The sequence below is a fragment of the Lytechinus pictus genome, chromosome 1 (assembly GCF_037042905.1).
Source record: "Lytechinus pictus isolate F3 Inbred chromosome 1, Lp3.0, whole genome shotgun sequence".
Taxonomy (NCBI): domain Eukaryota; kingdom Metazoa; phylum Echinodermata; class Echinoidea; order Temnopleuroida; family Toxopneustidae; genus Lytechinus; species Lytechinus pictus.
The window spans coordinates 12,215,601-12,230,635 of record NC_087245.1 but is presented as its reverse complement, the minus strand read 5'-3'; the positions used below and the strand labels follow the sequence as shown (position 1 = coordinate 12,230,635).

At 33.4% G+C, this 15,035-nt stretch overlaps 1 protein-coding gene across 1 annotated transcript; it reads right to left on the bottom strand.

The window, feature by feature from the left end:
* Positions 1-3,683: 3,683 nt before the first annotated feature.
* LOC129283599 (rhodopsin, GQ-coupled-like) lies at positions 3,684-4,727 on the bottom strand. Its single transcript, XM_064105847.1, has one exon. It carries the CDS (start codon positions 4,725-4,727, stop codon positions 3,684-3,686), a length of 1,044 nt encoding a protein of 347 aa, XP_063961917.1.
* Between the last annotated feature and the right edge of the window lie 10,308 nt (positions 4,728-15,035).

Below are 15,035 nucleotides of genomic sequence, written 5' to 3'. Positions count from 1 at the left end.
TCCTCCTCGGTGTATGGTGAATACAATTACCGTGGACACTTTTACCGATTCAACCCCCCCCCCCCTTGCCCGACAGAAAAAAAAACATTCGAAACAAAATTTTTATACAAAAACGAAATTTTGTCGCTATTCATCAAATCTGATAATATGAAGTGAAATGTAAGATGCATAATACTTTCTGTAAACGCACTCCACCCGCATAATAAATGGACGTGGATCAATGCCTCTTAATTCATATTTTGTACGTAGCTCTGGGACAAACACTTTACATTTGATACAAATTATCAAAACTGACTGGATATATCCAGGCTAAGTTTGGTGAGAATATTACGTTCTGATTTTTTTTTGTATTATCCTGCAATATTTGTAACACCGTCATGTCAAACTGTCAAACAAATAAGCCGACATTATCATTTTTATGTTGTACCTCGGTGAATAGTTCTCTAGTAATTTTAAGTTGAGTTAGTTGTTAACACACAAAACCTTGTCTTCCATAGCAGCATGGACACAATGCAGTCTAGAATACAAGTGTTAACGTTCACTCATCAATAAGGTCCTTCCGAAAGTCAAGAGGATAGAGGAACGAGGAAGTCAATTCTGATAATGTGCGCATACTCATGCTTAATAATATCAGGGAAGTGTTATAAGCTCAAAACAGGAATCGACCGTGCCTGTTTCGAAAGCTCTCAAATGTCAGGTATAGTCAGATAGAAACATAATCGATATATGCAGAGATAAAAATTGTGAGTCTTCATCAATTCAGTAGTAATCTCTCAGAATATGATTTCTAATTTCTATTCATTACTTCGAATTTTTATGACTTCTTCAAAGCAAAATATGAATCAATGATTAAAAGTAAATCGCCAATTGCCTACACCTGTGATTTTTTTTCTTGTTATAAAATTATGATAGTGATAGGCTCTACCTTGTTTCATGATTGTTATCATTATGATGAAATAAATGAAGAAAAAAAATAATTTCTATTAATCATTGTCATTATTATCATTCTTATTCACTGGCGTACAGAAGGTGGGGCCGGGGCCTTGGGGGCCACGAATCCCAATTTTTTTACGACCAAGAAAAACAGAGAAAATGAAAGCAAAAAGGGGTGAAATATGATATTTTCTAGACAATATTTTTGGCTCATTACGCTAATGTTGTTATCAGAATTACTGTCTTATTTTCTTATCATTATTATACCTATCAATACCGAAATCATCTTCATTAGTTTTATCAGTACAATATTATTATCATTGTATATCAAAACGATTTTATTTTTTTCTAAAATGATATTCTTCTGGGAGGAAAAATTGTTAGTTGTGCTTTTCCCCTTTTAGCTTGAATTCGGATTTGGTAGTGTTGAGCGTTGTCATAATCTAATAAAACTGATCTGCTTTATTATGTCATCACTTAAGGACGTTCTACAGTTAAAGTGAAATCCATGTCATTTTCACCAAACTTTGCACATAGATACTTTAGAACCTTAATATTCGAAATATGCAAAAATTAACATAGTTCCATGTGCTTGATTTTTTGCTATAGAGCTTCAAAGTTCACCCAAATTGATGTTCTTAAGAATTGCGCATTCAAAATAATTTGGCATTTTTAGACCGCCCAAGATTACTACAATGAGTTTAAACCTCCATTACTCATTCAAAATACATGAAAAAGTCATCAAATTTCGCAAGAGAGTTAATAATTGTATCGTTAGAATGGAGAATATATTAATAGTGCTATTTGTTTGCAATTTTAAGTTTAACAGCACTGTCAGTTCTTAAAAATGGCGTAAAAGATAACAAAATCCCAATCTGAAAAATGTAAAATTTCAGTAACAAACTACAAACGTACAATAAATGCTGCACTTTATTCAAAATCCATGTCATTTTCACCAAAATTTGCAGAGTTGTAGAGGAAGGTATACCTAAGAGGTACAAACATTAAAAAATAGGGGTTCATGTGCTTGTTTTTAAACTATCAGCATTTTTATTAGAGCAAATGTGCTTTTTAAAACACCAAAAATGGGCCGAATGCTTAGTATCTATGTGAAGAAAAAATCAAAACCACTCTACCATTTATTCAAACTCGGGCTGATATTCGTGATTCTTGGCAGCACTGCAGAGTAAAGTATTTTGAAATTGTAGAGAATATTTTTTTGAATGGTCCATGGAATAATTCAATTTTTTAGCTTCATGAAATAACGCATCGGATCTGCAGTTAAAGTGCAGAAGATGAGAAAAATCAGCTCATACCCGCAGCTAATTAATACCTGTTCATCCATTGTGACGTCAGCGCGCAGAGTGTAAACTATGCGCAGATCATTATGATCTGCGCATAGTTTACACTCTGCGCGCTGACGTCACAATGGATGAACAGGTGATTAATTAGCTGCGGGTATGAGCTGATTTTTCTCATCTTCTGCACTTTAACTGCAGATCCGATGCGTTATTTCATGAAGCTAAAAATGGAATTACTCCATGGACCATTCAGAAAAAAATTTCTACAATTTCAAAATACTTTACTCTGCAGTGCTACCAAGAATCACGAATATTACCCCGAGTTTGAATAAAATGGTAGAGTGGTTTTGATTTTTTCTTCACATAGATACAATGCATTCGGCGCATTTTTGGTGTTTTAAAAAGCACATTTGCTCTAATAAAAATGCTGATAGTTTAAAAACAAGCACATGAACCCCTATTTTTGAATGTTTGTACCTCTTATGTATACCTTCCTCTACAACTCTGCAAATTTTGGTGAAAATGACATGGATTTTGAATAAAGTGCGGCATTTATTGTACTTTTGTAGTTTGTTACTGAAATTTCACATTTTTTAGATTGGGATTTTGTTATCTTTTACGCCATTTTTAAGAACTGACAGTGCTGTTAAACTTAAAATTGCAAACAAATAGCACTATAAATATATTCTCCATTCTAACGATACAATTATTAACTCTCTTGCGAAATTTTATGACTTTTTCATGTATTTTGACTGAGTAATAGAGGTTTAAACTCATTGTGGTAATCTTGGGCGGTCTAAAAATGCCAAATTCTTTTGAATGCGCAATTCTTAAGAACATCAATTTGGGTGAACTTTGAAGCTCTATAGCAAAAAATCAAGCACATGGACCTGTGTTAATTTTAGCATATTTCGAATATTAAGGTTCTAAAGTATCTATGTGCAAAGTTTGGTGAAAATGACATGGATTTTACTTTAACTGTGGAACGTCCTTAAACCTCATGAAGTTTTCCTTTAATTTACATTTTTTGTCATATTTTCTTTAATTTCAAGATTATAAAGGCAGGGTGAGCATTTTAAGTGATTGATCGTCTAGTATAAAACTGTAATAAGTGTATTCAGGTCGAGATGTAAACCAGTCCTTTGTTACTATGACATCTTAATAGATAGAATACGTTGAAATAAGTAAATGAATCAATCAATCAATAAGTTATCATCATCATTACCACATGACATTAATTTGAAGTTTATCAGCTATACGTACACTCTTAAAAATGTTGGGCAACATACGGTCCACACAACAATTGGTTAAAACTTTATCCAATTCTGGGTAGTTTTACACCAATAATGTGTGCTTTGGGTGAAAACTACACAGTATTGGTGTAAAACTACCCAGAATTGGATAAAGTTTTAACCAATTGTTGTGTGGACCGTATGTTGCCCAACATTTTTAAGAGTGTAATGGTGAATTGACATTAGATAGTCCGATGAGCTTTCTGGACGCCTCTCGAAAACTCGACGTCATCAGGGCGTATAAGTATGGGTTGACCGAAGAAGTCGACCAAAAGAGAATATCCACAGCCCTCCAAAGCCAGACAGAGAAGGTGTAATGTTCGTCAAAAATTACAAAAACATAGAAAGGTATGAGGGACAGCATGAAAGTTACAAAGGGGAGCCACAAGTTCCTCGTCAATCGAAGGTTGTCTTTTTGCTGTACACGGCGATTTGAAATAACTTGGGCAAAGGCGGGAATAGATATTTCTTGATTTCGACTATCTATTTCAATGTTGGACTGTTGCTCCGCGATGTTCTTAGGTAGAGCCGTTGTCGACCATGCATGAACCCGTGATCGACTAGCACCCACATGCTTCCATATCAAGATGTAGTTGAATGGGATGACGAATGTCCCAATCATAAGCCCGAGAGACAGAAGCACGATCTCGTACACCCACACGCCCTCGACGTCGTATCCAAACGAGCAGTGACCGAGCATAGGGTTGAAACCAGCGAAATCCATGCTTCCAATGCCAAAGAATGGGCTTAGGACAGGTACACCAGCAAACAAAAATGCGATGATGAGTTGTAAGATGAAAAGCTGCGGAGTGGTATATTTGCGATAGATATGCAGGGGCTTGGTGATGTTTAGGAAACGATTTAGTGCGATAAGGCCGAGCACGTTGAGTGATAGTGCGTGGAAGAGTATTAGCATGAACCCGTGAACGCGACAGAAGCTGACATCGAAGGGCCACTTGTTTTCTACCTTGCCAACGACCATGAGAGGTATCAAGACAGCACTGGACGTTAAATCCAAGCCTGCCAGGGTTGTAACTAGGGCGTTAGGTATGGTTCGTAATTTTGGCGTCATCACTATGGCGTAGATGACGAAAGCGTTGCCTACGGTACCCGTCAGAGCGAGCAGTAGGCGAACGATAATCTCGAGGATGATGAATATCTTGTTTGCTTCATCATCAATTCTAATGGTTGTGTGATTCATTCTGCTATGTTGTGTCTACTCGATCCATTGTAGCAAGCTTCGAGCTCATCTGCAAAGAAAATAACAACATCATTGCGTTAAATTATGGATGCCAATATCAACACTATTTATGGTTAGAGGATGATAACATTTTCGATTTCCATCCAATATTTTAGGGACAAGGTTCCTATGTGACATGTTACCCTGCAACAGATTTAGAACTTTCTGTTTTATTGCAGTGTTGTAGTTGTAATCAAATTAACAGTCATTATATTGGAAGTAGGGCAGTAGAAGAAGTTGTAGTAGTAGTAGTAATAGTTGTTGTTTTTGTTCTTATTGTAGTAGTAGTAGTATAGTAGTTGTAGTGGTGGTTGTGGTAGTGTTGGCAGTAGTAGAAGTAGTAGCTCTAGTAGTAGTAGTAGTAGTCATGGTAGTAGTTGTAGTAGTAGTAGCTGTAGTAGTAGTATTAGAAGTAGTAGTAGCTGTAGTAGTAGTAGTAGTAGTAGTAATAATAATAATAGCTGTAGTAGTAGTAGTAGTAGTAGTAGTAGAAGTAGTAGTAGTAGCTGTAGTAGTAGTAATAGTAGTAGTAACTGTAGTAGTAGTAGTAGTAGTAATAGTAGAAGTGGCAGTGTTGTTAAAATTGTAGTATTCGAAGTACTGCAATGATAACTGTTAATTAATGTTACTAAAGTGACGAAAACAAAACCATCTTCCAATCTGAGGAAAGAAGTGCTGCTTTGTCTTCGAAATATATTTAAGATCTATTAAAACAATGAAATGTAAATGCCTTTCTTTAAATATCAGAGTCAAATATGGATATAACTCTTTTATAAAGCTACATGAGTCATTGGTGTATGTAGTCTTAGAACAACGAAGACAAGTGGAATAATATTAAGTCCGACCAAAGCGGACTTAACTAAGGATTTGTGTTGTATTTTATGATGAACAGTTAAATTCATGATAAAATTGTGGTAACATTTGTAACCTTGCCGTAATGAGCCGTGACTTCTTAGGGTAGTAACTCAGTCTTAAAAATCCTTAACCTGATTACTTGGAGGAAGCAAAGCGAGAGGAAAATCCATTCTTTGAATAATGATAAAGTAATGTACTTTGTTTAAAAAGAACATTATGATGACATTTGATCATCTCACACGTTCGAATGATTGACCTTCTTATTCTCCAATCGACTGACCGAGAAACCAGCTGAAAATACAATCTTTGACTATTGTCTTATTATTATTTTCATCATTAGGTTTATATTACCATTCACCATTAAACCCCATAACTAAAGTGGTTATCTCTGACAAAACGTGTAAAAGATAACATATATATACGTGGATTTAAAATCTGATTATCAGCAATCGATTATCAATTTTCAAGAGCAGAAAAATTCTGCATCGTTTTGTATTGTTTAGATTATTAAACACATGACGGTGTTCTGTATGAAAGTGACCTTATATTTGGAATGCTAATGAATTTTAACCTTAAGAGAAGTGGTTTTTAAGATATTGATTTTTGTTTTTCTCTTTAAAATCTATCATAAATACGTGTTCCCACAATTCGTTGATGAAATGCTTCCCAAAGTGGCATTCAATAATAACGCCCACGCACTATAATGTCTTTACATAAACGAAATATGTCCTCATATAAAATCAACCCTGATTATAGAGCCTAGATATGCTTTGAATGTAAACATCCAGAAATATAATTGATCGAAACACTATATACTTTGGTAAATTGTCGCAGATGGTTAATTTCCCTTTCTAGGAAAATTATTACAAGGAAATAATGGCAGGAGAAGAGCATTTCGGACTTGGAATGGTAATGGAGAGACTCTTGAATATTTAACAAGGTAAGATTGATTTCTTTGTAATTGATTGCATTTACATCTTAGGTTTTATTAAAGGAAGTACTATTTTCTTAATAATTGCACTGTATTCTATAAGGGGAATTTCCTATGAGAGACATGTTTTGTTAAAACAAATTCAAATTCTTTTGCTTGAAGATCAGGTGGTGCAACAATATGCCCAAAATATTCATTTATCTTACCCTATTCTAGATAAAGAAATATGGCAGTGCTCTCTTAAAAAAAGACTTCATAATGAACGAAGGAGTAGAAGAAGAAGTAGAAGAAGTGAAGAAGAAGAAAAGAAGGAAAAGAAGAAAGAAAGAAAGAAAGAAGAAGGAGAAGAGAAGGAAGTAGCAGAAAGAAATAAATAAAGAAGAAGTAGAAGAGCAAATCTATTCGGAAATTCACAAAAGACTTACACTGTATCACTGTAATACCGAATTCGATATAAAATAATTTTAGAATGCTATATGTACTGATAGGATTTCGTCTTTAATGTAATAACGGTCAGTATTCTGTCAAACTTGAATGTAATAATTTTGTCACAATCAAAATGTTGTCTCTATGCAGTCGTTGAATGAGTCTTCTAATCTAATAAGCTTTGGACCATTACCAGTAGAGCAGAATAAAATTCATTTATCTAACAAATCTATAGATGAACACTTTTATTGAATGTTAGTGGCGTCCATGGCGAGAAAAAAAATCATTCAAATGGGTTATAAATAATTGATATGAAACTGGTTGCAATAAATCATGCCGATGATCACAATCATAATGACCCCGTTATACCATTATTATAGTGGCGATAATAATAGGGACGGTAATGTCATCATTGTTGCTGTTATTGTTTTCCAACAGTAGTATGTGCATACATATCCGTTCCATTAAAGCATGAAAGGTCTATTTGGCAAAGCATTTTCAGGAGAAACTGTTAATTCTATAATTTTGTAGTATTAATAATGTATGTACAATACACCAAATGTAGACCAATCCCCAATCAGATATCTGGTTTGGCATTCGAAGTCATTTTATTTAATTTATTTTATTATTGTTATTATTATTTTCATTTTTTTTCATATTTTATCAAGTTATTTATATTTCATTTTTTATTCATTTTTTTTTTCGGGGGGGTCTTTTCCGGAAACTGATCACGTAAATTACATTTCATGTGAGAGGAGAAGTTATCTTATCTTGATTTGTTATCCAGAATTGGTAAATTATTATTTACCCTTAGTTCTTGTTACATTTTTATGCTGAGTTTTGTATTATGTATTATTTGTGAAACATGCATTCTTTCACGACAGTGTATTCAGAGCGACCACCGATGAAGCTACCATCAATAAAACTGATTTGTAAAGAATGAAAATGAAACTATCACTCTTCTTTTTATCATGATTATTTTCATAAATTAATGAATAAACCAAGAATTGCCATTTTGAATGTACAGTCCCCAAGCATCACTGCCTTGTTGATGAGAACCCATAAAAAACTCTTCAAAGAGGAGATTCTTAATAAAGACTGTTTACTTCCCAACAGGATAGCATGTGATGGTAAATATACGTAGCACAGGGGTAGATGAGTAGGATGAATGAGTGGGCGATTGAAATGAGGATGAAACTCAATACGAGTCATCTTAAACGACGGTGATCCTTAAATCGGGCAAAAGGTTGAAGGAACTGGAACATTTTTATCCGTTTGTGCTCATTTTGAAGTGAACCGAAACAACAATCGAATAGATTTGATTTTGCTAAGAAAATTTGTGTCCTTTAGGGGAGAGAGAGGGGTGAGAAGACAGAGAGAGGGGGGTTTGTAAGGAGGGTGGAGATTGAAAAAGGAGGGGCATCGTTTAAAGTTTACATTTCTCACTATTTCCTTCGAAAAATAATATAAAAATCATGGACAAAGCATCGTTTCGTGTCCATTTAGCATAAATAAATACGACTATACGATATACGGTTTCCAAAGACTCACGATAAAAATCACAAGATTTATTGCATCACGCCCTGTGAAATTGTGCTGATCCTTTGATAATAATAGGCCAAGGATAATAAATCATCTATCAAATGTTTTTACACGCATGGTCATAATCCCACTTATTTCAAAACAAAGCATTCATGTTACATTTCAATAATAAAGCATTCATGTTACATTACTATAATCGACCGTCGGGTCAGGTTACGTGTAATACCGATATGAACAAACTTTTTATTCTATTTATTTATAAAAATTGAACCACTCACTCTAAAATCACCATCGTTTAGAGCAGTAACTATGTATAAAATTATATTAATATACAGATAACATATTCACGACATTAATTTAGGGAGGTTCACATTATACAAGCTATGCTTTTGAGTGAATCTCCCAATTCCACAGATTCCTTTTTTCTATTTAAATCGTATATTATAATTTGTCTACAAATTGTACCATATTTTGTATATATCTTTATATATTGATTATCATTGATGTTGTTGAATATGATTATAATGACAATGATTTGTATCGTAAATATTTGCTATAAATGTATGAAAATGATTTTTGTATCAATATTTATGTCATTCATGTTGGAAATAAAATCTGAAGCTGAATCTGAATGTGAATTGATCAAAAATGATAAACGAGTTAAAAGTTAAAATATATGTATAAATATTTTTTTCATTTCAATTTGTTTTGTTTCATTTTCAACAGAACAAAGTAAAGTGGTAAAAAATAATTACAATGAAATTTGCAAAATGAAACTTGTACAAACAATATAAGTTTAGGCATGTAAAATTATGGTATTTTTTTTCATAAGTAAAACATTACAAAGTGTTATATATATTAAAGCATATCTGAGAAAATGGGAAAATATTGGTTTGGTTTAGAAATTAGATGAAAATGTATTTGACATAAAAAAATTAAGCATGAATATTGTAAGAAAAAGAGAATGAATGAATGCTGGAAAATGACGCATTTTCGATCACCTCATTATAGGCCTAATATATGGTTCATACATGTATGACATTGTGTTCAAAGCCAGACAAAATTGATATGAAAAGAAATATCCTACCAGATAACCTTAACATTTGCTTTCGAATAATAGAATTCAGAGGAACTCTAAATATTTGTAAAGAACTGTGGTAGGGTGGAGCCCCCCCCCCCCTCCTTGTGTAAATTTTTCAATATCCTACTTTTAATGGAAGGTCAACAGATTTCGACAACTTATTTTCAATGCAAATTTTCTACCAATGAGCTATAGATCGCTTTTCTCGCAATTATGTTTTCGTGAACATTTGACATTTCTCCTATATTTTAGGGGATACGGTTATGTATTTACCCCCTTTCTTATGTTTCCTATTATGTTTTTTGTCTTACTTATATCCATCATACCCATAGAAATGCATCTACCCATTATATATTGAAACAGGTCCATTAGTTCAATGTTTAAATGAGATTGGAATACGTCCCTATACCAGACTGCTCCCATCGTGATAACATGGATTTATAGTGCTAAAGTATATATAACACTGTAGTTGGATATCTTTGAGTTAAACCAAGAGTGGTTATGTAAAAATGATACCAGGTAAAAAAAACACATTTCATGAGTGGATATTTACCAAACATTGCGTAGAACATACACAGTATCTGGCGTAAGTTTACCTCATAATCATTCACATTCACTCTTTACCAAATATATAGACCTATTTAGAAAATTCATTCTTTAAGAGTTTAAAGCATGTTCAGATTGATAAAGTCACCCGAGGTCTATTCATTTTATTGATAACTTCTCAAACTAAACGTCAAATATATTCACTTTTTCAAATATACCTGATATACAGATAATTCGCTAGACACAGTGCAAAGTATTGGCGCCGCTAAAGGTGCTTATCGTCATAATGACGATATGACAACGAAGGGAAAGCTATGAGGTCATGCTAAACTGTTACACGTACAACGACTCCCTTCAAGGCTTAAATCCATCGTCCACGGAAAGTTCACGGCGCAGACCTCTTTTTAATTTACAATCCTACACTACTCTCACTCACTTCGGAAGAGGAATAGCAATACGGTTATCTTTTTCATTCGAATTTTGATTACATGAAAAATAAAATGTGTGAGAGACTGGGGAAGCATACAAAAATCAATATTGATTTAGAAAAGAGGAGAATAGAATGCTTACAGTATTTGTTATGCTAACCATTTTTTGTTGTGCAAGAAACAATGCATCAATTGAAAAACAATTCAAAGCGCACCTAAACTCTAAAAACATTTCTTTTTCATTTAAAATGAAAAATACTTTGTCCGGTGATTATTAAAAGGGTGTATTGAGTTTTTACGCAGTCTTTTTTTGTAATTTTTGAATGATCATTGGGAAACTAACATTAATCTTGGTGTAAGCAGTTATGTTAAATGATGTTATCAATTCGCTATGAATTTTTTTTTGATCATTTGGGATCTTTTAGAAAGCCCCATTTTCTCTAAATGAAAAAAGATTGTTTTCCTGTTCTTTTTAAGAGTGCCTATTCTCTAAAGGATAAAAGTTGTTTAACAAACTCTTTAAAAATGATTAGTAAAAATAAAATGTGTTGGTTTATCCAACCAAAAAGAATGGTCACAATAAACGAAGTCATTGGATATAGATTTTACCTAAATCTTGTATGATTTGACACATATTTTTTTTTCCATTTTGGTAAAATATTTTCATGAACATCTCATATTAATTCGCCCTTTATCAAAGTCATCGCGCCTCCATCCTCCTATTATTCACGATATAAATGATTTCTTTGCCTTTTCTTTTCTTTGTGCAGTGTCATCTATATATGTTCATTTTTCACACTGATGCAATCAATGAAACAAAGGAAGGATCGTGCACGCAGAATCAAGTGGGTACAACTTAGAACCACCCTGTTTTCACAAGAGACATGCAAACACAATTTTGCATTTGCTAATGATAAAAATATGCATCCTTAATGGTACATCCATAAAGAGGGAGCTCATAGTGTACATGTTGCCTTAGGTGCGCCATTCATAGCTCATGGGTGTAAAGTTCCACCTAAAAAGCATCTCATTTTTTCTGACAAAATCACTTTTTACTAAAGTTATATTTTCTACTTTACCTGTTATCCTATAATCATTTTTATGGGCACAATGCTCACATTCAATGTCATAATTCATATTCTTTTTGTTGAAAACAATTTCATCTTATGCATCTCCATGATTCTTCATAATTCGGTGCACTAAGGGTTTACGCTTACAAATTTTTATCCCTTTAAACTCTTATTCTATGAAAAAGATGATTTGCAATTTATTTGCATTTTTCTTATTATTTTTACAGATTTCTCCTGTACCCTAAAAACGCAAAAGGTTCAATACAAAATAATAAATTATTGCTAGAAGTCCTGCATATGCAACCAATAATGTATTTACATTATTTTCCCCGGGATATCATACTACTTTTTTTCGAAATGAAAACCAGTATATACATTAAAATCCCTTCATGACCTTAATATTAGTCAACCCTGCCCACATTCTGTGCGAAGTGTCGTGTCTTTATGAGATAGATATACGGCAGATTTTGAAGCAAGAAACCAAGCAACTAGGGTATTTTTATTCATTGATGGTCAAGGGGAAATAGAGCAGATGTGGCCTATAATGTATTCCTGTAGACTTCAGTTATTTCAACCCCTGAGTCGTAAACATATTTTATATTCTCTTCACGCTGTGATTCTGAATTTGCGTTTCCATCTCCGCCATTCTTAACTCGAAGAACACGATGATGGAGATGATGTAATCATTGCTAATTTCTGAGAATGCATGCAGTGTATCCATACTTAAGGAATATTACTTTTGAAATTTCAAGTATGGTCATATTATTATTGTTTTACACTATAACGGAATAATCTACCCTCCTCGGTTAGCCAAAGTGCACTGATTGAAACTGCAAACAGGCGTCAGAGTGAACAGCAAGAGTTCAGCGCATGATACGTCAGGAGTGATTGAGATATAAAAGATGGGGTACAATTACTTCTCCCAAGGCTCAATCTCATTTATTTGTCTAAAGGAAATTGATCATAATTATAATAACATCAATTTCTTGTGGTCAAGAGAACACTGCCCAGTCGCTATGGATCTATGCATCAACTTCCTCACATTATGTGTCACAAAATTAAGATTTATGGAGTCCCCATGGAATTATCGACATCCAATATGTCTCGGAATTCTTTGAATCGCTGATTCTAACAAAAAACAATAGAGAAATCGTGCGTGATAATTTTTTCTAAATCATTTCAGAGATTGTATGGAGCCTAATCAGAAGAATATGAAAAAGGAGAATTTGATTATTGTTTAAAGCAAAGATGAAACCTCCTCATAAACAACTGCTTTTCTGTGCCATTTTAGAAGGATAATAACAATGGGACAGATTTCTGTAATAATTTGCTGCGATGCATAAAAAAGGTATGTTTTAGAATTGTGATAAATAAGTTAATTGCTTGACATTTAGTTTTAACAGGTTGACTTAAAAACAGCACAATTCGATGCCAAGACAGTTCTATTTTTGTGGTAAGCAATTTCATTTAGTGCTAAAACGATAACAGGTAGTGTTCAATAACTTTAATAGCTTAATTACTTTAGTAATTTAATTTGATTAATTTAATTACTTTAATAACTTTAGTCTGTATCAGAATTTATGTTCTTTTAACGCTTATCTGGTAAATCTCATTTCAGTTACCGAAACAAGATAATGTATAGAATTAAACATCATTTTCCTTTGTAGCCGAAAGTATTAAAAGGGGGAACATTTATATATATCATTGTCATATGTGTCGTTATCTGTATTAGATATTTCTACTCGGATTTTATCACCTCTTGGAATTGGGTAACGGAATTGAATTGAGCTATAAAAAAATATTTGTTAAAGCTCTCCTATCACCCCGAGGAATTAACAACATTGATAAATCGTCAAAAACTGTTTAATGAATCCTTTGCACTTCAGGCATTGTTCATTGAGATGTAATAGCCATTCTGGAAGACGTAATTAAAATAATGAATCCTTTTGAACGATGAATGAAGTTATTTTGTTAAAATATATTAACATTCTTCTAGACTTACCAAATTAGTTTGAAATAAACAACTTTTAACTAACAAATTGGCCAAACCAAAGCTGTTTGACTTTAGTTAAGATAAGATGAAGGCAATATTGATTTAACAGACGTTCATTCTGTATTTAAATACTTCTTAATTAACGATATTCATTTATAAATCTTTCTGCCTGGTTGAAAATCCAATCAAGCAGTATCCATACACTTACCATTTTCCTTATTGTTTCTTTGAATGGGTTTTTGTAGGAGGAAATGGTTAAAACATGTCAATCATAACATCATTACACACCTTTGAAATAAACGAAAGAAAATATGACACTTCGAAATAGGTAGGCCTATATGACAATCAATAGAAGAAAATAATTGAATAATGCATTTTGTGTTTAATGAAGTAAATCAATATTATATAGTCAATTTAAGAGTTACATCGACATTTTGAAGCACTTTTCATGAAAAAAATTTACGAAATCATATCTTTTTTTTTCAAATAAAGAACATTGAATAGCTGAGTATAAATAAAATATAATTGTGTTAGAGATTAATATATATCATTAAATGTTATAAAAATGCGTAGAATCAATACCAATTATGGATAGAAAAACAACTTACTTTTTCATGTTTCCGATAGAAACCCAATGATTTAGAGAAGTTTTAAAAGTTGGTTGAAGACCGAGAAAAAAGTTTACGGGAACTACGTATGAGGCACAACGTCACACGCGTCTGCCCCTAAACAATTGTGAATTCGGTAGAAGAAAACTGTCCTTACCTACCCGTCACCTACCCCCAGATTTAATAACATCTTTCTTCAACTATAGAGAAATAGGGTCCCAGCAAAAGATATCAAGCTTGCTCGATATCTCCGAAGGTTTAACCCACCGACTGTTTTAAGGATGCAATAGTCCATTTTTGATAGTGTTAGAAATAGAAGGGCAGCATTGTATGGCTTTTTCATATCGACAGTGGTATCCAATAAGCTTGAATCCCCAAGTGAAATGGAGGAGCCAATTTGAATTTTTGGTGGCCACGTGTTAGCTTATGCACGTGTACCTCTAAAGTGACGCCTCGAGAAGGAAAAAAAGGTAGGGAATAACAAAAACCCTGTGTGGATAAAAAAAAGTTCTAGTTGCTCTCCGACGATTAATTATAAGTGAAGAGCACGTTGCACCTTTTTTCCCTCGTCTCCGTTCGTTACTCATATAGGTCCTACAGTACGCCATAGGATATCACCCACACATTACGCACGCACCCTCGCGCGAGCGTACGCACATCCAGAGAGCAAAACATTGGACCATGTTAAACTATGGCGCACACACACAAACTTTGCATTGGTATCCTCTTATCTTCAGGCAAACATCAATGCGTTTATGTCGTCTTTGGCGACACACTAGTTGAGCTGAT